The 21,159-nt window shown below is 48.9% G+C and overlaps 2 protein-coding genes across 3 annotated transcripts in view; one reads left to right on the plus strand and one right to left on the minus strand.

The window, feature by feature from the left end:
- The window catches only part of dnajc17 (DnaJ (Hsp40) homolog, subfamily C, member 17), a 34,191-nt gene that overhangs the window by 3,337 nt on the left and 9,695 nt on the right, over positions 1–21,159 (plus strand). Inside the window, exons 2-11 of one of the 2 annotated variants that reach the window (XM_048974587.1) lie at positions 2,109–2,178; positions 3,448–3,506; positions 3,597–3,684; positions 4,120–4,196; positions 4,943–5,057; positions 5,796–5,845; positions 9,464–9,541; positions 12,182–12,262; positions 12,818–12,943; positions 15,245–15,376. In XM_048974587.1, the coding sequence (XP_048830544.1) occupies positions 2,109–2,178; positions 3,448–3,506; positions 3,597–3,684; positions 4,120–4,196; positions 4,943–5,057; positions 5,796–5,845; positions 9,464–9,541; positions 12,182–12,262; positions 12,818–12,943; positions 15,245–15,376 (876 nt within the window). The remainder of the gene's footprint in view (positions 1–2,108; positions 2,179–3,447; positions 3,507–3,596; positions 3,685–4,119; positions 4,197–4,942; positions 5,058–5,795; positions 5,846–9,463; positions 9,542–12,181; positions 12,263–12,817; positions 12,944–15,244; positions 15,377–21,159) is intronic. The other variant, XM_048974588.1, reaches the window with a different exon arrangement.
- LOC125707448 (cdc42 effector protein 3) overlaps positions 18,999–21,159 on the minus strand; it is a 3,006-nt gene continuing 845 nt past the window's right edge. Inside the window, exon 2 of the mRNA XM_048974589.1 lies at positions 18,999–20,147. Coding sequence (XP_048830546.1) covers positions 19,493–20,062 — 570 coding nt within the window. The 5' untranslated portion in view covers positions 20,063–20,147 and the 3' untranslated portion in view covers positions 18,999–19,492. The remainder of the gene's footprint in view (positions 20,148–21,159) is intronic.

A 21,159-nucleotide genomic window follows, 5' to 3' on the forward strand; every position in this document is an offset into this window, starting at 1 on the left:
CAGGGCAGTGTGCTTCAGTGGCCTCCCTCGGTGTGGCCTGCGTGCCTGTTCCGCTAAGGACCTCGTTTCCAGGTCTCATGTCCGGCCCCTTACCAGCATGCTAAGTTTCTGGCCTGTTACTTTAGCGGCATGGCAGAACTCTCTACCGCAAATAAATAGTTGTGTGTGCTTTCCTGCGGTTTAATACCTTCTTTCCTGTGCTTTTCGCACGCCTTGGGGTTAGGGGGCAGAGAGTGATGGCTGTCGACCAGACTCTCATCCAGCCTTCCCTCGTTAAGGCCGTATCACAGTGGATGGGTCACCTCCGGGTCAGACGGAGAAGAAATGCGTTCGCTGTTTTTTTTTTGGGGTTGGGGGGTGGGGCTGTCAGGTATGGTTGCGGGAAGAGCAACTCGACTGAAGAGTGCATGAATGCAGAGGAGAAATGTTGTGTTTGCGGGGTTTTCCCACCAATTGCAGCATTGATATCTGTCCTCGGGGCAAATGCTGGAGCTGCCAGGTTCCCATGGGGTCCCTCTGCTCACTGCTGAGTGGCCGTTTATGGCCAGGAAGCATCTAACTGCCACCCTGAAGGACATGTATCTGGGGCACATTGGCTCAGCAAGCTAAGGCTCCACCTCCATGATCGGAAGATCGCCTGTTCAAGCCACCAGCCTCAGCAGGACAGTCACATGTCCGTGGGCCCTTGAGTAAGGCCCTTAACCCCCACCTCCAGGGATGCTGCACATTGGCTGATCCTGTGCTGTGACCCCCCCCAAGCTAGGGAAAGCAAGATGGGGTAGACACAGAGAAGAATTCCATTGTACCTGCACTCATGCAAATGGCAATTAAAGGATTTATCATTTGATTCATCATTTATTTTCATTCTTTCATCACACACCAACCCCAGAGTAGCATGAGACCGAACGTGCATCTTTCCTGAGGTGTGTTGGCTCGATCCTCGGGAACGATGGCCCAGTTTTTTTCGGAAGCATTCCTTTCAATACGAAAATTCCAGATGCACAAACAAAGCATGTGATTTATATCTGACAGCTTCGCACTTTGATTCCTACATGGAACCAGCTCTGAGAAATGTACCTATTTTCCTGCCTGATTTAAAGAGCAGTTTTCAACTTGGGATGGCGTAAAGAAGTTTGATATGTCTTTGCCTCCGTCCATTTGAAAATAGTTGTGTGTTGGGAACCAGTAAGGGGCCGTTAATTTATTGGAAGTATGTCAGGGTTGACCAGAGTTGGGTATCAGTAAAGACGTGAGGTAGACATTCGGCATTCTGCATGTCTGTATATTTGCTCGACCCAAACCTGAAGTGCTGGTTTCTAGTAGCGCCTTGTTACCCATATTTTTGGGTGGTGCTCAGCTGTGTTTTTTGCCTGTACAGTGTAATCAGAAGAGCAGGCCTACTAAAATGTGTAGACATATGACCCCGCTCAAGTGGAGCTGATACCCAGGCGACTGCTAGACGAAGGTAGTGCCCCAGGGTGCCTGGCTAACGGCTAACAATGAAGGCCAGTAGTCAGATGTGGTGTAGCGTCTTCAGCTCGGCAGCCTTATGAGCCTGAAAGGCAGCTCGCAGCTTCACTTCTCCGTCCTTGGCCTGGAGTTCATGCCGGTATGTCATGCCCACGGCCATCCAGCAAATTGTACATTTCCTGTTTTTCGTTCTCAAGCTTTTTGCGTTCCGTGTTGTCATAGTCATAAATTTTGTTGTAAAATTTATATCCTGTAATTATTGTTTACTATTCCCTCAGAGAGAATTGTGCACATCTAGGGATGCATTATCCGAGTCAGAGGATGCATTATTGGAAGGACCGTGGCTTAGAATAAAGTGGAAATACAGAAGTCGCTGGTGCCCCCCCACTCACAGTAATGCAGGTTAAACTTATTTGTGGAGAAAGTGAGGCCTTCAGTCTATTAGATTGGACACGCAGCGGTGGTGGATACACGATATTGAGTTTCCTTTGGTTTATCAGCCTTTGGGAAAAGTCAGCTATGCATGCATTGAACCCCAGTCGACGTTCGTAGTCGCTCAGCCCAGCCGGATATAAGCCTGTTTTCATGACTGTCGGTCTTGATTCCTGGCAGATTGTTTATGTATTTTTGTTCTCCAGGTCAAGAAGGCGTACAGACAGAAAGCTCTGACCTGTCACCCGGACAAGAATCCCGACAACCCCAAAGCGGGTAAGTGGGGCCCTCCTTGGAGGTGTGGTCCCCTAATGGGCCCCAGGTCACAGAGGCCCCCGGGGTCCCTGAAGGGGACTGGGATGTCGGTTGGTGCTGCTATACCACAGCTTGTGTTGTTCTGGTCTCCTGTCTTCCAGGAGGTTGGGGGGAGGGAGGGTGAAGTGGTCTTGGAAATTTAAAATACATTTAAAAAAAATATATATTGTACCTTGGAGGAAAAAACAAAAAACACCAGCCTGTTTTCATGCAAGGTTTTTTCAGTTTTATTTTTTTTGTGGTCACTGGATGACTCTGACAATTCCTGATTTGAGCATAAAAGGGGAACAAGGGGGTAAATGGCAGAACTGAGCGAAATAAAATGGGTCAGTTTCCCAGAAATGGAAGAGAACAATGTCGGCTCCAGAGCGGGAGAAAAGCCCAATCTGCATTCAGATGCGGTCCAAAATTATTTTGGTTTCGCGTGTGCTTCATGCGTCGCACGAAAAGGCGCACACACCAGGGGACGCGGGGTAGGGTTAGGCGGGGGTCAGTGTGCATCAGTCGGCCCGGGCGGGATGCAGACAGACATGCATTTGGACCATTTCCCCAGGGGGGTGCAGGTTATTCTCCTTTGAATCCCGCCTGTGCACTTCGTTTGCCCTGGATTGGAAAGGCTGCGGTTCACGTTCCACAGGATCCTGCGGCCAGGCCTCAGGAAACGGGCTTCCTCGGGCAATGCCGTTCAAAGCAGGTGGCAGGCATGCGCTTCCAAGTGCCAGCAATTGTGACCGTGTCGCGTCTGCTTCCCAGCGGGGCCTTGGGCAACGTGGCGTGCATGGAAGGGACCCGGAGGGAAACGGGCCGTCTTAGACACTCAGACAAAGGCTGTCATGAAGCGGACTTGTACGACTTTCCCCTACAGTATTTCCCCAGCCTTCCATCTTCATAGAGACGGCATGCCGTGTCACACTTAGTGTAGAGTCTATTGGTTTTTTTTTTTTTTTTTTTTTATGAAATTCACCTCAGATTCAGCAACTCTTTACTGGAATCTTTTGGAAGCCACTGAGACATATCATGTTATTTATTTAGTTTAGCAGAAGCCTTAAGGTCCTTTCTGGTCAGTAAAGTCAGTTTGCTTCGTTTTAGCCGCCTCTCTAGGTATTAACAATAAAGTAGTCTGTAAATGAAGAACAGCTTTGTTTGAAGTTCCTCCGCTTTCTGTGGTTAGATACGAGGCAGATCTTTGAGCTGGCCATGTTCTCTGTGTTTTTTTTTCGGCCTTCACAGCTGAGCTCTTCCACCAGCTGTCCCAGGCACTTGAGGTTTTGACGGATGCGGCAGCCAGGGTAAGTCTGCGGCCTTCCAGCAGGGGGGCGTCGCCGTGAGCCGGACCCACGGACGTGAATCCACATGCGGAACCCTCTGTCCCCCGGCAGGCCGCGTACGACAAACTTCGAAAGGCGAAGAAGCAGGCCGAGGAGAGGACGCGGAGACTCGACGATAAGAGGAAGAAGATCAAGCTAGGTGAGGATTATTTAGACCTCACGGGGAATGGGCTTAGCGTGGCCGGTGTTGAGGGCGCCCATAGTTACCATGACAGCGGACCGGCGCGGCTCAGCACAGGCTGTGGAATCGCTCGCAGATTTCCTGCCTTTTCCCGCAGTGAGTCCCTGTGGCCAGCTGGGCCCCCACCCTGTTATTAACAGCCGCCATGGGTGGCTTATAATGTGTCACCATTGAGTGCACTCTGTATCACGGGGTCTTTAGAGGGACCAGTAAAACGCTTACGGGGGTGCTGTCCAAGTGCTCCCCACCGTTACCGGTCTGGACTGGCCGCTTTCCACAGATCTGGTACCACAGTGTAATGAGCTGATTTACAGTGTGAGAGTGTTTAGAATGGATGGAGTTTTGAGTGTGGCTCAAGGTCTGCTCTTATACACCCCCCCCCCCCCAAACCAGACTTAGAGGCGCGTGAGAGAGAGGCTGAGGCTCACAGTGTGGAGGAGATCAAAGTCGCACGCACACTGGAAGAGGAGGTAAGCGCCGGTCTCTGACCACCCAATCCCAGATGCCTTCACAGAGGGCTATATAGAGTCTGTGTAGGGCTACATAGCACTCTATAGCATTATATAGAGTCTGGGTTTTATGTTTAGTGTCATTTTTATGGTGGACAATATAGGCAAAGGTCACGTGACCAGAGGGGGCATGATTGACCAATCCCATAACATGTATTGTGTCATTGGAGGATGGACTTTCTGTTGACATCAGTAGACTGTCCTCATGATAAAGGAACTGAGCCATGGCTAATCCCAGGGGTGTCACACTCCAGTCCTAGGGGGGCGGAGCCCTGTGTAGCTTAGTTCTTTCCCTGTTAACCCACAAATGATTCAGCTCAAGAGCTGTGTGGTAATTAGAGGAGGTGCAAGTAGTTGAATCAGGTGTGTTAAATCAGGGGAAACCCAAAAATGTGCAGGGCTCCGGCTCCCCCAGGACTGCAGTTTGGCACCCCTGGCTTTAACCCCTCTACCACATAAAGCATAGGGATGGTTGTGTCATGGCAGTGTTCTGTTCCTCCTGTGCTGCCGTAGGTTTGAGAAGTCCTTGCCCAGTGGATCAGCCTCAGGCTGCTCTTTAGGGTGCCATTGCTCTGGCAGATCCTCCGACTACATCCTCTAGTCACGTGGTCGGTGCTTTTCTGAGGCCTGCAGTGATGATGTGTGGTTTCCTGCAGTCGCTCATGGGGCCTTACTGTATTAAACATGTCCCTCCCCCCATATCCCAGATCACCCGGCTGCGAGAGGAGGGGTCCCGGCAACTACAGGAGGAACAAAGGCTGATCAAGGAGCAGATCCAGAGGGAGAGGGAGGCGCAGCTCCAAGGAGTCCCCGCAGCACCCGGTACTTCATGTAACACATGTGATTTAACGCATCTGCTGTGTGTGTTGCTGCCTACTTCCAGTTACGCTGCTAAATTCTTAAAGTCTCCACATCTGTGCCACTCAGAAGCAGCTTGGTAAGCTCCCAATACAGGACACGTCTATGCCACAGAATGTCCGGTATGTCACTAGTCTAGCATTCAGGTAATGCCACACACGTTATTGTTTTGCTCATGGTAGCAGCTGCAGGCTACGGAGGTAAGTTGTCCGGTCATAAGACAGCTGTGAGATTTTTTTAGCGAATGAGAGCTTGGAGGAGGAGAGGCGTGAGTGTGGCGAGCCAGTTCGGGGACGGGCCCCTGACCCCAACCCCCAGAGCGGATGTGCTGGGCTGGGCAGGGATGGTGGGCCCTAACCACAGACCTCCGGTTTGCACGCTAGTCGCGTCCCCCCATGCTTCTTGGAAGCGCACCACGGCGCGGTTCCAAAGGCTCCGGTTGGGTCAGTTCTTCAGGAGGGTGGGGAGGATGGGGGGGGGGGGGGGCTTAGGTTATGGGAGGTGATCTCAAATGGGTCCATGGTGACTGACTGACCGGAGATGTTGGAGCTCCTCTGACGATGAGGCGTTGGGATCCTTGCCATGACTCCCTCTGAATCCGGCAAAGGTGCCCCAACCCCCCACCACACGTCCCATTATTTATACGGTTCATTCAAAGGCCTTGGCAAGATGAACATGTCTCTCTCCCTCTCTCTCCCACAGGCCCTCCGCGAGGATCGCCGTCCAACAGCAGTGTGACCCCCAAATTAAAAGTGAGACATTAAAATATTGCTTATAGATTGTGTGCGTCCCAGGATCCGACTAGATTTCAGGGAACTGGGAGGTCAAGACTGCCGCTTGTTGAACTTAACTGTCAGGTCACTCAAATTATGGAGACTACAAATGTTTCTTTGATTAAGGATGTACTCAGTTTCTCTGTTTTCATCGCTCTCAAGTTTGGCCTTCGGGTTTAAAAATGGAAAATTATCAGTCTTGTTAGAACAGTGTTTTTGGTAACGCTTCAGTTAAAGTAGTCATGTACAGTGCATTATAGATATCTTAATAGTGCATTATAATACATTCATAAAGTATTATAAACATGGCTATAACTATTTATAAAAAGGCATAACACCTTATGTCCATGTTTATGTATGCGTTATGAATGGTCTATGAAGCTCTCATCTATAATACATTATAAATATCTTCATGATGCTGTACAAAAGCCTCCTTACCTCTTATGCTGACCATTACAATGCATTACAAATGTACTTATAATGCATTATAATGACTGCTTTAAGTAAAATGGTACTGTGTTTTTCAGCCCAGTTCTCGGGGACCCCAAGACAGCCGGCGTTTGTGCTCCCTCCCAGCAGACTTGTAGCAGGTATTCGGTGTTTGGTTCAGGTGCGCTGAGAGCTGGGAGGAAGAGAAACCTGCACTCTCCGGGGGTCCTGGAGGACTGGGCTGAGAGACACTGCTCGAGGATAAGAGATATAACATAATGCTTGTGCATGTAATTCTGTTACATGCCATGGCTCTATCCTGCCCAGTGTTTTTGGCCAATGAGAGATGTAAGCCTTGGTGATAAATTCATCTGTACTTTTCGAGATACTCTCAACTTGGCATTAATGCAGTTCCAGTTCATCTTCATGGTCTCTGCTGCATCGGCTTTGCTGCGTTTCTCTCCTCGTTTTCTCAGTCCAGTGCTCTGTATTTCCTCTTTGTTAAATTGCAGTTCATCATGACTTAATACCTTTCCTTGGTTCTTGGAAGGGGGGGGTGGTGATGTATCTGTGTGAGAGGGTTTGTTGACGCTGCTTGAGGATGTCAGTCCTGTCAAACCGGTTCCTTCACCCCCAAGCGGTGATATCTCTGAAGCAACACAAATGGCCTGCAGAAATGCATTGTTGTCTCCACCTGCATATGAAATAGCATCAGCGTTTGTGTGTGCGTGTCATTCCTGATGCGCATTGCTGGCTAGGCCTCGCTAAGATGACATATCAGTGTCCTCTTAACCCGAGTATGTGACAGTATATGGAACTGAACTCATTCCCTCCTTTTCACGCTGCCTGGGAGGCCTTTAGCTCTTCTTTGCGTGTCTGCTTGCAGGTACTTGCATTCCAGTACCCTGCCTCATGCGTACAGTGGAAGCGGAAAAGTATTTTCGAAAATATTTTCAGACGGCGAGTTCTATTTGGGGTTAGAACAATAGCTAGTTAAAAAGTTGCAGCCAGGAAAGGTCCCATTGTGCCGCCTTGTTTTGTCAGGCAGTTTACGAACTTCTGCTATCAAGAGACTTAAATGGTGAAAATGGTCTCTTTTCGGGTAGAAGTTTTGGCGTTTTTTGAAGAACACAATGGTGATTCGTATTTGTGAATTTATTTGGGGGAACGCTACTTTTGCTCCTCAGTTATTTGTGGTCTTTCTTTGGTTTTTAATTTCAGCGAACTGTTTCCCCCTCTGGAACCCAGTTCTGCTCTCCCAAAAAGCTTCTTACGGTTGTTTAGACTAGCAGTAATATACACGCTAGCACTGCGCTCCACAAGACCTGCTGGGTTTCACCCAGAGGCTGTTCTGCCTTGTCAGAAGATTAATGGTGTATAAACTTATCATAGAGGAGCAAGTAACTTGGGAAGGGTGGGTTGTGGGGGTATTTGTTTTGTGAATTGACTTTGGTAAATTGAAGCAAAAATTCTTGAGGCTGCTTCCAAGAACTGTTTTCTTTGACGAGGAACAGAGAGTTTGACTTTGGGGTGTCATCGGCGTTTCTGTTCCTGACGTTGTCCAGGGCTGTGGGGTAGATGGCAGTTAGGCTCACACCTGGCTCATATTGCATTTGGATTAAGCCCGTTGCAGAAATGGGCATTCATACCAGTGACCTCACCATCCAGGTGGCATGAGGTTAGACCTCTGACTCTATAGGGTTCTGTGTTGGATGCCATGGTTTTTACTTTAATAACCAGCAAAGTCTGAAATGACACTTTGGTTTTTGGGTTTACCATGTACACAAGGTTGGAGCTTGGGTAAGCTGACTGTGGCTGTCAGAGGGTAACAGTCCCACTCATTGTGAATTTCAAAGCCTGATTTTTTTCCCCCCTCACCAGTGGTGATGGAATTGGATCTAGATGAATTGGGTAGAAACCAGAAGTTGACTATGGTCATGCATACATAGAAGGTCCCAAGAAAACTGAGCAGGCTTTAATAAAAATGTGTCATGTTCAATTGTGTGATCGTTCATTAGACGGAGTTCTCTGGACTGCCCTGCTATGTTGTTCCCGTCAGAGGTGGAAAGTTCATGTTCATAAAGTACAAATCCGACCGAGGTTTTGTCTTCGCCAACCAGCTAAGTATGAAGACTCACGTTCACAGAATACTCAACTGGTTGGTTGAAGCAAATTCTTTTCAGGATTTGTACTTTCTGTACCTGAACTTTCCACCTCTGGTTCCCAACGTATTCACTGGCCATCTCGAGTTCGGCTAAAGATCTTCAGCTTCCTGTAAGTTGGGGCCAAAGATGCCTGGAGTCCTGTTCCAACTGGACAGCGTCGCTGCCGCTTGTGAACAGCCGTAACTGGCGCCCTGGTCTGCTGAGGTTCCTGGCCATTTCACACGTGGGTTGTTGTTGGACATACCATCCAGTTTGTGCCTTTTCTCTGTGGTCCAGTCGTATTTTAACGGCGCCATCAAAAACAGCGACTGGTGCCATAATTGGGCTCTGGGGCTGAACCGATTTCTCAGAAGATGTAGGTGGAACATTGTTTTCCTCCACTTGGCCATCACTGTCCTCTTGTGATTAATTTCCTTTGGTCCAGTATAAGCCTCAGGGGCTGTAGTATTAAAAGATCTGTCACTGAATCCATCATTTCCCATCCTTTGTGTAATTCTGTCGTAAAGCTGTTCTGATGTCAGGCAACTAAACACTGTGGTTTGTGGTTTGCAGGTGAGTCAGTGTGTTGTTGTTAGTCTAGACCAGTGTTTCCCAATCCGGTCCTCCGGGACCTGCAGACAGTCCATGTTTCTGCCCTGTCCCAGCTTACCGAGAGCTGGCAGGGAGCCGGGAGGGAGCAAAAATGTGGCCCGGATTAGGGAACACTGGTCTAGCCCCCTGTGTTAAATTTGAAGCTCCTCAAAATGCGTTGGGTTCAGTGAGAATTAACTACAGGTCCCTGGGTGGTGGGATGATTCCAGGATCTTTTAAAAAGCTCCACTGCAACATAGCAAATGCGGCTGCGGTGGTACCATTCCGCGTTAAACTGCGCATTAGTGCCGTCGTGTTCCTGACTTTCCAATGAAACCAGGCCCTGGTTAACTCTCTCCTTTGCATGTCTTTTCTATCTCTCTGCAATGAGTCTCTCTGCCTCAGATTTAATTTCTGCCTCTCTGCCTTTCAGCTGAAGTGGAAAAGTAAAAAAGAAGATGAAACTAACGGTGGTTATTCTCGCGACTTCCTCTTCAGCCTCCTACAGAAGGTGAGTGCTGTGATTACTGGGGCTTATTTACGAGAGCTTTTTGTCTTGTGTACAGCCACACGGGAACTCGCAGCTCCCTGCGCTCCTGCTGAGTGGCGACCGGGAATAGATGCACCGCTTGAGATTTTTACCCCTGATGGAGGGCAGTGGGTTACTGTAAATCAGGAGAATGGAGTATGGACCATCATTTTGCAGTATAGAATGACAGGCCCCCCTGAGGTCTAAAGCCAGGTTTACCGGTGCAGATGCTTTCCTGCTTCCAGCCTTGCGTGTAACGGAGCTCTCTTGCCGTCCAGGGCTACGTGGAGGTCCGCATGACATCACTGTTTAAAGTGTTTTATTCCCCCCCCCATCGCCAGCTCTATTAAGTTTTGTTGCAGCGAAAGTTGCTGAGGGCAGAATGTTGCCCTCTTAAAGTGGGACACGCCATTGCTGGTGCCCCGATTGCTGGGTGGGTTTAGCAGTGCCTGGGGGCTTGTTAGGAAATGGGTCTTTCTCATGCAATGCCGCGCTGTGTTCGAACCCGTGACGCTTAAGAGCTGGAGTGGCGGCAGGCCGAAGGGCGCAAGCAGGAATTCGCACGGCTCGGTCCAAGTGCAACTGGTGTGAAGTCTTTGGGGGGGGGGAGGGCACAGTTTCAACCCTTCCTCGCACGCACGTTATCAGCCTGGATCAGTGCCCTGGACATGGGAAGCGAGGTCAAAGAACTGTGGGAAAAGAAGCATGGAGCTGACTTGGCAAAGAGAATGAAATTAGCCATTTAAAAAAAAAAAAAACAGGAATCCTCTCATAGGAGCAAGAGGACAGGCTGAGAGACAGGTAGTGCTGAAGACGAAATGAGCAGAACTCCCTCTGGGAACTGGACTTTGTGTACTTTGGACTTCCATCCATGTTTAAAGCAAGCTGTGTCATTTGGAAGCACAACACATGAAGGTCTGTACTAGTTTAGTCGCTGTTACCCAGGCTTCGGGTACCGGGTGTCTGTCTGCGTTCCCGTCCTGCCCTTTTCCCAGATGTTGACGGGGAGAGCAGCGTATCTACGCAGCAGGAAAGCTGGAATCCTCCTCTCCCAATAGAACCCACATAGCTTCCCAGTAGCTGGCCGCATGGTCTTTTCTGTACCAGCTGGGGCCTGTGGGTATGGGGCGAGAGTTAAGCTCTGCTTCTGCCTGGAAGGAGTTCGGCGATGCGGATCTGTGCAGCTGAAGGCCATCATCTTTAACAGCATCACATCAATCCAAGTCAACATTTGAATGTCAGAATTTGCCCCCCCCCCCCCCCCCCCCCACCAAGCTCGATACTTACATTAGGTCACCCAACCTTCATGTTCCAGAAATGATTGCTAGGGGTTCAAGATAAGGTTGCATCTAATCTTAGCACATATTTTTAAATTATTTTATGTCTAGTACAAAAAATGAATTCTGCGTTGCGTGACTCGGAGAAGATAAGACGCGGCTCTACAGGGGGGAGATTTCTCGTTGGCGGATTATCTCGGTGTTGACTGGGTCTTTCCCAGCGCATTACAGTAACCTCTGAGTAATTCGGGAAAAATGGTTATTGTGTCTTCCAGACAGTGTGTCAGAGGCATCTGCTGCGGATATAATGGCATATATCACTCTTCGTGGTTTAACTCTGCTGTCACTCTGAAACCCTATCGAAAGACTAGGTGGGTCTTTGCATTTGGACCATATTTCTTGGAATACAGCACTTGACGTTTTTGTCCTACGAGATTCACTATTACTGGTTTTAAGGCTTATTTTCCTGTTGCTCTATATTGAATCTTTTCAGTTACACTCAGGGGTGGAACTTAAGAATCCTTGCTGTTTAGTCAACTGGGGTAGTAAAAATTCAGTAGCCCGGATATGTCTTTGCTAGCTTCCAATGTAATTTTCAAGCAGAAAGGGCAACCAAAGGCCATCGCATGTTACAATAATAAATGACCCTTTTCAGTATATCATTAATATCCCTACCAGTCATCCTTGTCATTTTTAAAGTTTGCATGAAGATGCTTTGGTGAAGGTGGGGATAGTTTCAGAAAAAAAAAGTGATACGTTAAATACAATTTATTCAGTTTTGTTTTCCAGCCTAACTTACTCACTCTCTACTAATTGGTTGCTTTGGAAAATGTGGAATTCAACGTGGGATACCAGTTGATCGTGACCTTCAAGTTGATTGGCTACCTGTGATGAGTCTGAAACTGGGATTAACGACAAAGACCTTACACATGTCATCACCCCAGAGTTTTTTTTTTAGACGACCAGCAGTCTGCTGAAAGATGTATGTGCAGCATACATTTTTTTTGGTAGTAGTCTGACATGCGTTTTTTTTTACTAGCCAGCAGACTAGTGTTCGGTTTTTCTGTGCTTCGCCCTTTGTCTAAATTGCTCGCCTCCGGCAAGCGGGCAAGCTGAATTTCCAGGTCTGGTTACGCTTGTCTTTATTGGAATATGCTCATTTCCGTGCTTTATTTTTTAGTCTCATTCTTTGCCTTGGACACTGTGCCTTTATTGACAAAAGAATGAGAGTTAAATTTCACTTTGAATTCCCCAAGTCAGCCTGTGTTTGCATAGATCATTTTTGTAGCGTTAACTATCATCTGGTCTTGACTTTCTTGATATAATTCACCTTTTTGCCTTCCAGTACGGTGATGTGTTGAACGTCGTGCTGTCGGGCAGGAAGAATGGAAGTGCTGTGGTTGAATTTGCAACTGTCAGAGGAGCTGTAAGTACCTCCTACTGTACATTCATCTCCGGTTCAATGGGTACTGCGCATGTCGCAGGTTGTCATGTCTCCGAGAGCTTGACACATATGTAAAATCTCATGTACTCATGTCGCCTGTAAGTTTGGGGTTGTTCAAGTGTTCTAGACGGCCCACAGACTCTTCCCTAATGGGAACCAGTGAATTTTTGGCAGAAGGGCCCCATTGTTCGGGTACGTGTGAGAGCCGATTCTTTTTGTTGCAAGGTTCTGTTTGTTGTGGAGTCTGTGTGGTTACCCTTGAGAGAGCATGCCAGCCCTCCTCCGGGACCTTCTCAATGATTGTGGTCGCTGTCTGGATCCTGGTGGGTCTTGGGGCGACTTGTGAGGCCCAGGGCACTGGCAGGGCGCCCAGGGGACGTCAAGCGGTCAGCCGCTACTCTGCCGCACTCCTTCACTCGGTGAAACTCCATGTCTTGCAGTCATGATCTGATTTGGAGAGAGTCGCTGTGGTCATAAGAAGGTGCTGTTTCATGTGGTTGTTTGTGTCTCTGTCTTCATGAGTTGTTCTGTTTTCAGGAACTTGCGTATAAAAATGAATCGGGCCTGACAGGAAACCCACTGAAGATCTCATGGCTTGAAGGGCAACCTGAGGTCTTGGCACCAGCCTCAAAGAGCACGGATGGCCCATTCAGACAGGCACAGGTACTGTACCCTGGATATACCATTGGGATGGATGTGCTTCACTGGACCTCTGTGTGATCTTTCTAACCATTCAGGTATTTTGTCTCTTTCTGTCTATCAAACCTCAACACGGTATAAATTCATTGCGAAATACTGGAAGTGGATACCCTGCAGAGTAGAGCATGAAGCTGAAATAATGTTCCTCTGTAAACTGTGCACTTTCCCTGCAAGGAAAGTATGCAATCACCCAGGGGGTTACTTTTGTATCATTGTGCAAATATTGTCCCAATCCTTGCACTCTCCTTGTCTGGATACCGAGAAAGTGTTTGGTTAAATGGACTTAAATTTGTTTGCCTTGGAGAGGGCTTTGTTTTGCCTTCCTCCATGTCGAGGGGGCCCCCCACTCCGTCTTTTATTAGAGAATTCAGGCGGGTTGGCCTGACGGCTATGGGCTGAATCCCCCGGGCGGTTAGTTTGGAGATGCTCAGGCACAGATACCTGGGTTGCACAACGAAATGTCTTCCGTTTGCGCTGCATGATGTCTCAGCACATGGGCGCTCCTGGGGTTGAGGGGAGACTCTTCCGAAAGGGATTTCGTGCCTAAACCCGCATTGAGGAATCCCACATGTGTGATTGCTTCAGCAGTATGGTCGGAATGCTCCGTGGATGGGGAGCAGTGCGAGCTGGATGTCGGGAATTGCGGTGGGGTGGGGGGTGCTTTTCCCAAGTGTAGACCTGTAATTCAATTCATGTGGTTACCAGTCATGGCCAAGCCCCCCCCCCTGCTCTGTGCTGTAGCCAGCCCAAGCTTAGCCCCACTGTCTGAGTCGCCACTCTCTGCTGTCTGCGGCCTTTATCAGGACTGCATGTGGCGGCTGTACCTTGCATGTAATCATACCGCATTTCTGTACCGTCCTCCTGATATTAAGCCCCTCATCAACTTTATCAATCACATTTCGGTATTGATCTCCTGGGCGATCTTTCAGGGTGCCTTTGTGGTCTCCTTCTTGGTGCTCAGGGGCAGGGAAGAAGCTGATCATTACCTGTAGGCCGTTCATGCATTAGCCCGTCGTGAGCAAGCCTTCCACAAAGCAGGCCCCACCTCGATGAAAGGCTGCATGTCGAAGGTTCGACTGGGGGACGAAGGAAGCCTGGACATCGGCATACCCCTCTCCCATGATGGTCTAGGTCACTGGAGTTCCTGTTTTCATCTGTGAGCCTGGTGGTGGAGGAGGAGGAAGACAAGCACTCTTCAGTCATCCATTTCTTCTCGTTGAAATAAGGAGCAGAATTCTCCAGCCATGTTCTCCATACCGTACCAGGCAGGTTTTAGCCGTCATGCTAATGGGAGACTCAATGTCGTCTGGGTTTATGTTCTCCGGAGCTGTCAGGTGGGACACGTGGGGGCCCACAGCTGTTTGCTCACAGGTGGGCTTGTGGAAACTGCGTTTCTCGTCAGGTCAAATGATTCCCTGCGATGGTCCTCCTTCTCTACGCCACTTTCTGATCCACTGTATGCTGTGGCAGTGAAATATGCGAATACTTTAACTGGTTCAGCCGTAATATTGTTTTAAATCCTCCTGATGTTATTTCTGGCTGTGCCCCCACTGAATATCAGTGTGCTGGATGGGGGAATTTCACTGGTGGCTTCCTGGCACATGTGAGCCGGCCACAGTGTGTGCTGCCTACATCAACAAACACGGCTGAATGATTTACAGTTGTGTTTCTTCCAGTCAATAAGTCTGTTCCGCGCTGAGTGGTCCGAGTACACGCTGGAGAGATGGAAGTGATTGGCGCAGATCGGCCTCGATAGTGGCAATGCTAATAATGACATCGATGGTAACCATGGCACCAGTCATATTACTGATCCATTAAATGATGATGCAAAGGTTGGAGAGTTTAATGGGGCATGTACTGCTTCGTTAATATTAGACCATCCTGATGAATGTGCATTTTTTTTTGCCTTTTAAGAACGAATCAAGGTATCCTGTGTGTCAGATCTCATGGCATGCAAACCCACACCTCCCTTGATGCCGGTCCTCACATTTGGCTACTGGCGTAATGTCCAAGAAATGCTTACAACATTAGATACTCCTTAAGAATGTGGAGCTCCTTCATGCATTACTTCGCCCTGAATTCGGAGTCTGTTTTTCATCTGTTTCTGAGAATGCTGCCTTGTAGGAATAGTCAGGGAAGAGTATCCATTATACCAAGGTACAAAGCCCGGTAGCTTTGTCCAGATTAATGACACACACCAGACTCAACAGGGATTATTCATAGTTTTATTTTTAAGACCCCCTGACGGTGGAATGTTTTGTTTAGATTTCAGCGCACACTGGAGGGAAGTCGCGGATTTGGGCACAGGGGGAAGCTCACGCTGCTCACATCTGCATTGCAGCCATGCGCCTTTTGGGAAGAGATAAGGGATGGCCGAGATCCAGGCTTATAGGAAAGGTAATTAAGAGATTAAAGGAACATGTTGTACCAGGAGGGCGAGAGGGTCCGGTGCGGAGACATCTGTTTGTGATACATGTCGTTATCAGTTCATTTCACTTGGGCTGTTCTGGCAACCCGATTTTGAGAGTTGCAGGGCTACGAAATGTGAAAGTGGCCTGAGATCTAACCAAGGCTCTCGGCTGGGTGTGTGGTGCACAGAGGGTTAATAGGGTGTATTCTGTTGGCGGGGTTGCAGCTTGTGTACGGATGTCAGAGCCGTGAATAAGGTGCTCGGACCGTGTTCTGCGATGGTGTCACACCTTCCTTGATGCCCTCACTACTCAGCTGCAGGCACTGGGTTGAGTTGACTGTTGGGTTGAGTCAAACCTTCCGGAAGCACTAACACATCTGCCTATAAGCTGTCGAAAATTGTAAAACAGATCCAAATGTGATAATGGGGCGGTTCCTGGGTTTTTCACCATTTGCAGCGTGCTGCGCTTTATGTGGGTCATTTCTCATGTTGTAAATGCATATCGCCGCCCTGCTTTGTCGCATAGGTTGTGTGCATCTCTTCGCAGGAAAGGACACGCTCAAAGAGAGCTTGTGGAATGCACTGGGCGGGTCCACCACAGCTGGGAATCCATGTACATTATAACATGAGCATGTTTCTCATCATACTCACTCATCCTTTGTTTTCTCGGTTGCTTTGTTCTGTGATAGCAGGCCAGCGTCTGTAATGGGTGTGACTTTTTCCTCATTGCCGATTCCTATGTTCATTGGGACCGACGGCAAACAGCGTGAGCTTTGTCATATGTTTCATAGCCACCCAGCTGGAGGGATCCGGTCTGCGGTTGCCGCTGTGACAATCCCACAGGGCAGCTGTGTGGCTCATCCCCACAGATCCTTTCCACCCACCCTGAAGTGTAAAGTTAGCCTTCAGTATGTCATCCAGACGGATAATTGCTGTACGAAGCGGCCTTCTGACCTTGGCGTGACTCGTCTGTGGCTGGTGCCGTATGACGTCAGCCAGTGAGATTCCACTGCGCTCCTGAAGATTCCGTAATGCCGTGGCCTCCAGTTACCCCACAAAAAAAATAAAAAATGTGCGAAGTGTGAGGTCATGAAGTAGTGAGGCTGACACGTAAGTACCTTTTCATCTGCCAGCTGCTCTCTGCCGCGTGGCTTTGAGAGATGTTTACATGGTACTGTCCTCGAACAGGCTTTCTGAGCTAGTGTGAAAGAAAGGTTGTGCCCCCTGCCTAACTAGTCTTAAACCCCATCGCGCGTTAGATCTGCTGGGGGGAGCTTGGCATGAAAAACAACAAACGATAATGGTCCGTATGAATGATGTTCTCTGTTTTCTCACACACGTGAGTTTAAGTTTGCACACTTTCGTTCCATGACACTGTTATTCAGAATGGTCTTCTGCCGCCCTCTCGTAAAACTGAGACGTGACAGCAGAAGATCTGCAGCTTTCCTCATGATCGCCATTGATTGCCATTGCTGAGGACAGCTCTGAGCAGTGGCCTCCTAGACGGTTCTGTGCCGCTTCAATACAGGTAGAAAGCATCCATGTTTTGAGTAGGTCAGGTGTCATTTGAGTAGGTCAGGTGTCATAGGTCGGTCATTTGGTGTGGTGCTTTGTTTTTAATTTGTATGGAGAACTTCACTGAATCAGCTCAGGCATCTCGTATCTGTAGCATTTTCCAGCTTCCACCTTTTCCACTGTAGTATTGTTTATTTAATGAGTAAGTGATCGGCCGGTGTGATGCAGCTGCTTGTGACCGTTCTTGCTTATAACAAAGACAAAACATTCATTTGTTTATTGCAACAAAAACTACGGCTGCACTATATATCTTTTCAGCATCTTCGTTGTGATGTGTGTATGCGCAATAATTGCATCGTATTTGTCGGCAATGCAACCAACTTATTTCATAAACTCTATTTGTTGGTAATAAGGTCTGTTTCCTTATAGTTGATTTTAGGCAATTTCATCTCCTGTTTTTGAAACCCTTTTTTCTGATAAAGTCAAAGTGTGTATACAGTAGAATAGTGCTGGTTTATTCATGACCTTGGAGAAGCGTGGACGTTTTTGCATTTCCCATCTTGTCTCTGTGAGACAGACAGGCACCCACATGTATACACAGGTGAGGCTCCGAGTGCAGGGTTGGCCAGCGTTTATTCTGCCAGTTCCGGGATTTGAACCCACACGCTTCCGGGCACTGATGCTGACGCAGTACCCCATATTGGCGAAAATGAAGCACTGGGTCAAGTGTTTACGACCTCTTCAGTTCGGTCTGCGTGAGATGTGGAGGTAGATTGACTGGCTCCCCATCTGACAGTGTTTGGCAGGAAAGGATTTAAAAGATTACAGCTTGATTTAAAACAGAATGAAGGGGCAGAATAGGAGGTCCAGCTGTGTCTGACATGTGGGTTGGGGGGTTCCGCTCTTTAACCTTTAAATGTATAGAATTATCATTCTGTCTGAAGATGCCTAGAGTGTGCTCCACTGGCACTAAATGCCTCTTGCCCTCCCCCCAGCATTGGGTGGAGGGGGGTAGATCTGTCAGGCAGTGATCATTGTGCCTCCATGATGTTTGTCTGTTCCGGTCCGTCTCTCTGTGTGCATGTTGAGAGTCATATCAATGTAGTTGGCACACAGAGCCCAAACTTTCCCGACAGGTGGGAAGACCAGGCGCCATGGTTGCAGTTTTTTCAGCGGGTAACGTATAAAACTCGCTGGATGTGCTCGGCAAGCCCTCGCCAGGGCACATGTGGAAGTATTGTATCTACCAACCCCCACTCGCGCTTCCCCAGGCAGAAGCAGCGGTGTAGCCACGCTAGCTTGGGCTGCAGCCCTCTGAGGCTCTGTGACTGCCCTCTGTTTGTTTTTCCTGCCCCATTGCATGTGGGGAGGTGAGGGTGGGGTGGCTGTATTCGTGTTTAGCTTGAGGGTGTCTGTTGGGATGTGTGCTGGGGCGGGGGGAATAGGGGAATAGTGCCTTGAATTAATCAAGATGGCAGAACTGTGAGACGACAGTATTCCACACAGTGCTATGGCAAACGGGCCCGCTCTGTAAGAATAACTGCCAAACCTCAAATGCCCCCCGGGTCAAGCTTGGTTTCTCACTCACACACACACACACACACTGCCTACCAGAGGCAGAAGGGCCACCTCAGTCATGGCTGTGGGGTGGTGAATATGCTGCCCCCCAGCCATACAGTGTTAACATTTCAGCTCTTATGTCATTCCTGCCCTGTCTTAAACTTATGATTAACTTAATAACTGCTTCTTAATGGCCAAGCTCAGGGACTGTCAGCCCTTATCCTGTTCATTTGAACTGAGCCTTTTTGATACAACTAGTTTGGTTCACCTCAAGCTAGAGTAAAGTCCGTGTTGGTAAGTTTAGCACTAAAATTCTGGTTAACCTGCCTTGTACCTACAGGTTGCTTTCTCTCTGACGTTGCACAACGTCATTTATAAATAGTTTATTGTACACCTTTGGATTCCATGGCACTCTGCTTGAATAACCAGTTACAAGCTACCTTTCCTGTTGCCTTTGTTGAACAAACTCAGTTAATGATTGAGTGATTTATCTCCCGCTTCTCAGAGTAAAAATCAGACTCGTTTTCAAACTGCTTTGATGTTCAAGGCTTTTTATTGGGGCGTGTTACACAGTCCCTCCTTTACTATAAATATGAAGCTTTTGTGTGTGCATTCATAGTGCCACCCAGGGACAAAGGCGTCAGTCTAAACTGTCAGACTGAAGCTTGGAAGGTATGGTGATCTGCAGCTCGGCCAGAAGGGCTCCCACATCTTCTTGGTCAGCTGTTAGTCTGCGCAGAAACGCGGTGTGTCACTCCTGCACAGAACAGTGCTTTCTGCTGAAGGAAAAGTTCAAAGCGAGGGTATATCCCTTACAGCGGGGTCACCTGATCTTCACGTAAATCCACTGAGATGGATCATTGTCATTGCGCCTTCATGCCCGGTCACGTGACAGCACGATACACTTCAGCAGAAACCCAGCTCATTATGGCTTGTGTTAGCATGTTGCTAACAGTGCTCACGTCAGCAGTCATTACTTGTAGGACCCCTGGTGATAGCGGATGAGAAGTTTGGGGCCCCTTGACTCATTAGTGGAACCTGTCCATTACCCTGAGGACATCATCGAGGATGGATGGGCCCAGGTCCAGGGAGAAGATGGAATCGTCTCCTTCTGGCAGAACTTCTTCCATTTTAGCTCGAAATGAATCTTCGTCCCCCCCCGAGCTGACGCTGCCTTGGCCAGTGCTGTCCAGCCTTGGGCTGTCCTGCCCGGAGCTACCCCCAACCTCAGCCTCCTCTGATGCCGGCTCTTCCCCTTCCTCACTGTCCAGCAGTGGCAGGGAGCTGCAAATTTTGCGTCGCTGCGAAGACTGGCCCCTGACTTTCCAGTCGGGGGGGCCCTGTGTTTCGGGGGACTCTTGATTCAGGCGGGGGGGCTTGGGTGGTGGGGCACAGGCCAGGAGCAGGTTCTGCTCACTCTTTGAGGACTGCAGAAGTAGGTTATGACCCGGCCGCAGGAAAGAGAGATCGCCGAAATTGTCCTGGTGGTTCTCCCTCCCGATGTGTGACAGGTGCCGGAAGTCGCCCAGCGGCAGGCTGATCATGTTGACGGACAGTGAGCCCCGGTGCTTCTGGGACCAAGAGGGCCAGCGGTTCATTGAGAGGCCCTGGTCTTGCTGCAGGACAGGCCTTAGGGGTATCCTGGGACTTCGCTCGTCGAGCCTTTCAGGGAAGCCGTCGATCCTGGGGAGCCATATAAAAGAAAAACAGCAATTCTGTTTAGGAAGTGGCGTGGGGCTGGAGTTAGCGTGCCGGCGGCTCGGCATCGGTCCTCGGCATGCTCGGCGCGCTTTATTACGTGTCTCGTCGGCAGCCTGCGGGCCCCTCGCACGCGCCAGGTGCCGTTTGGGGGAGAGTGTGAAGGGTGTTTAATGAGGGCACCTGCTCCGGCGGTGCCGGGAGGCGATACCATGAGGTCATCGTTCGGAGCAGGGTTGCCGCTCTGACATGTGCCAGAAGGTGCCAGGCAATGAGCGGGAGTCACGTCGGCGTCTCACGCCGTCAAACCGTTAATGCTAACCCAGCCAGCGCGACCCCATAGAATGGCAAAATGGGCAACACCCTGTATTAATAAGTATCGTTTTCAAAAGTCTGATCTTTCGCTAAGAGCCTTTTCGTTTATGGACTACGGTTTGGAAGCTTTTCTTAATAGCCTGAATCAGATTATAATTACATAAGGAACACGAAGCTCCCCTGTGCCAAGTACGAATTTTTAGTTGCCTGTTTGTTTCACGTTATTAATTCCCCATTGCCATGCGTTTCCGTTAAAATAAAGGAAGCAGACAGGCATGCGGGCTGTGTTGCAATGCGGGCCTGTTCAAACTGGCTCCCCTCTTCCCTTAAATGACGGAAACCAGTTGTTCGCAACCAGCTATCTACCGTCTGGTTTCGCCTGAAAAAGACGAACGATCTTTCGGGAGTTTTCTCTCTAATGGGAATGGTGTTTTTCGACAGCTAAAACAAGTTTAAATCTATCAGTGTGACAGATGGGTTTTCTCCATCAAACTGTGATAGTATGGGACTATGCATTTTTTTCTACTTATTCCGGTGTCTCAGAGCAAACGTAAAAGCGTTAAAAGCATTCTCGGAAATGCACGCCCATCACAAACTGCTCCTCAGCACATTACTTCAGTTCAAGCGCAGAATTGTTAACGTGCATTTCTCCACAATTCCCCCATTACAGTAATAAGCATTC

Source organism: Brienomyrus brachyistius, chromosome 14, assembly GCF_023856365.1.
Source record: "Brienomyrus brachyistius isolate T26 chromosome 14, BBRACH_0.4, whole genome shotgun sequence".
Taxonomy (NCBI): domain Eukaryota; kingdom Metazoa; phylum Chordata; class Actinopteri; order Osteoglossiformes; family Mormyridae; genus Brienomyrus; species Brienomyrus brachyistius.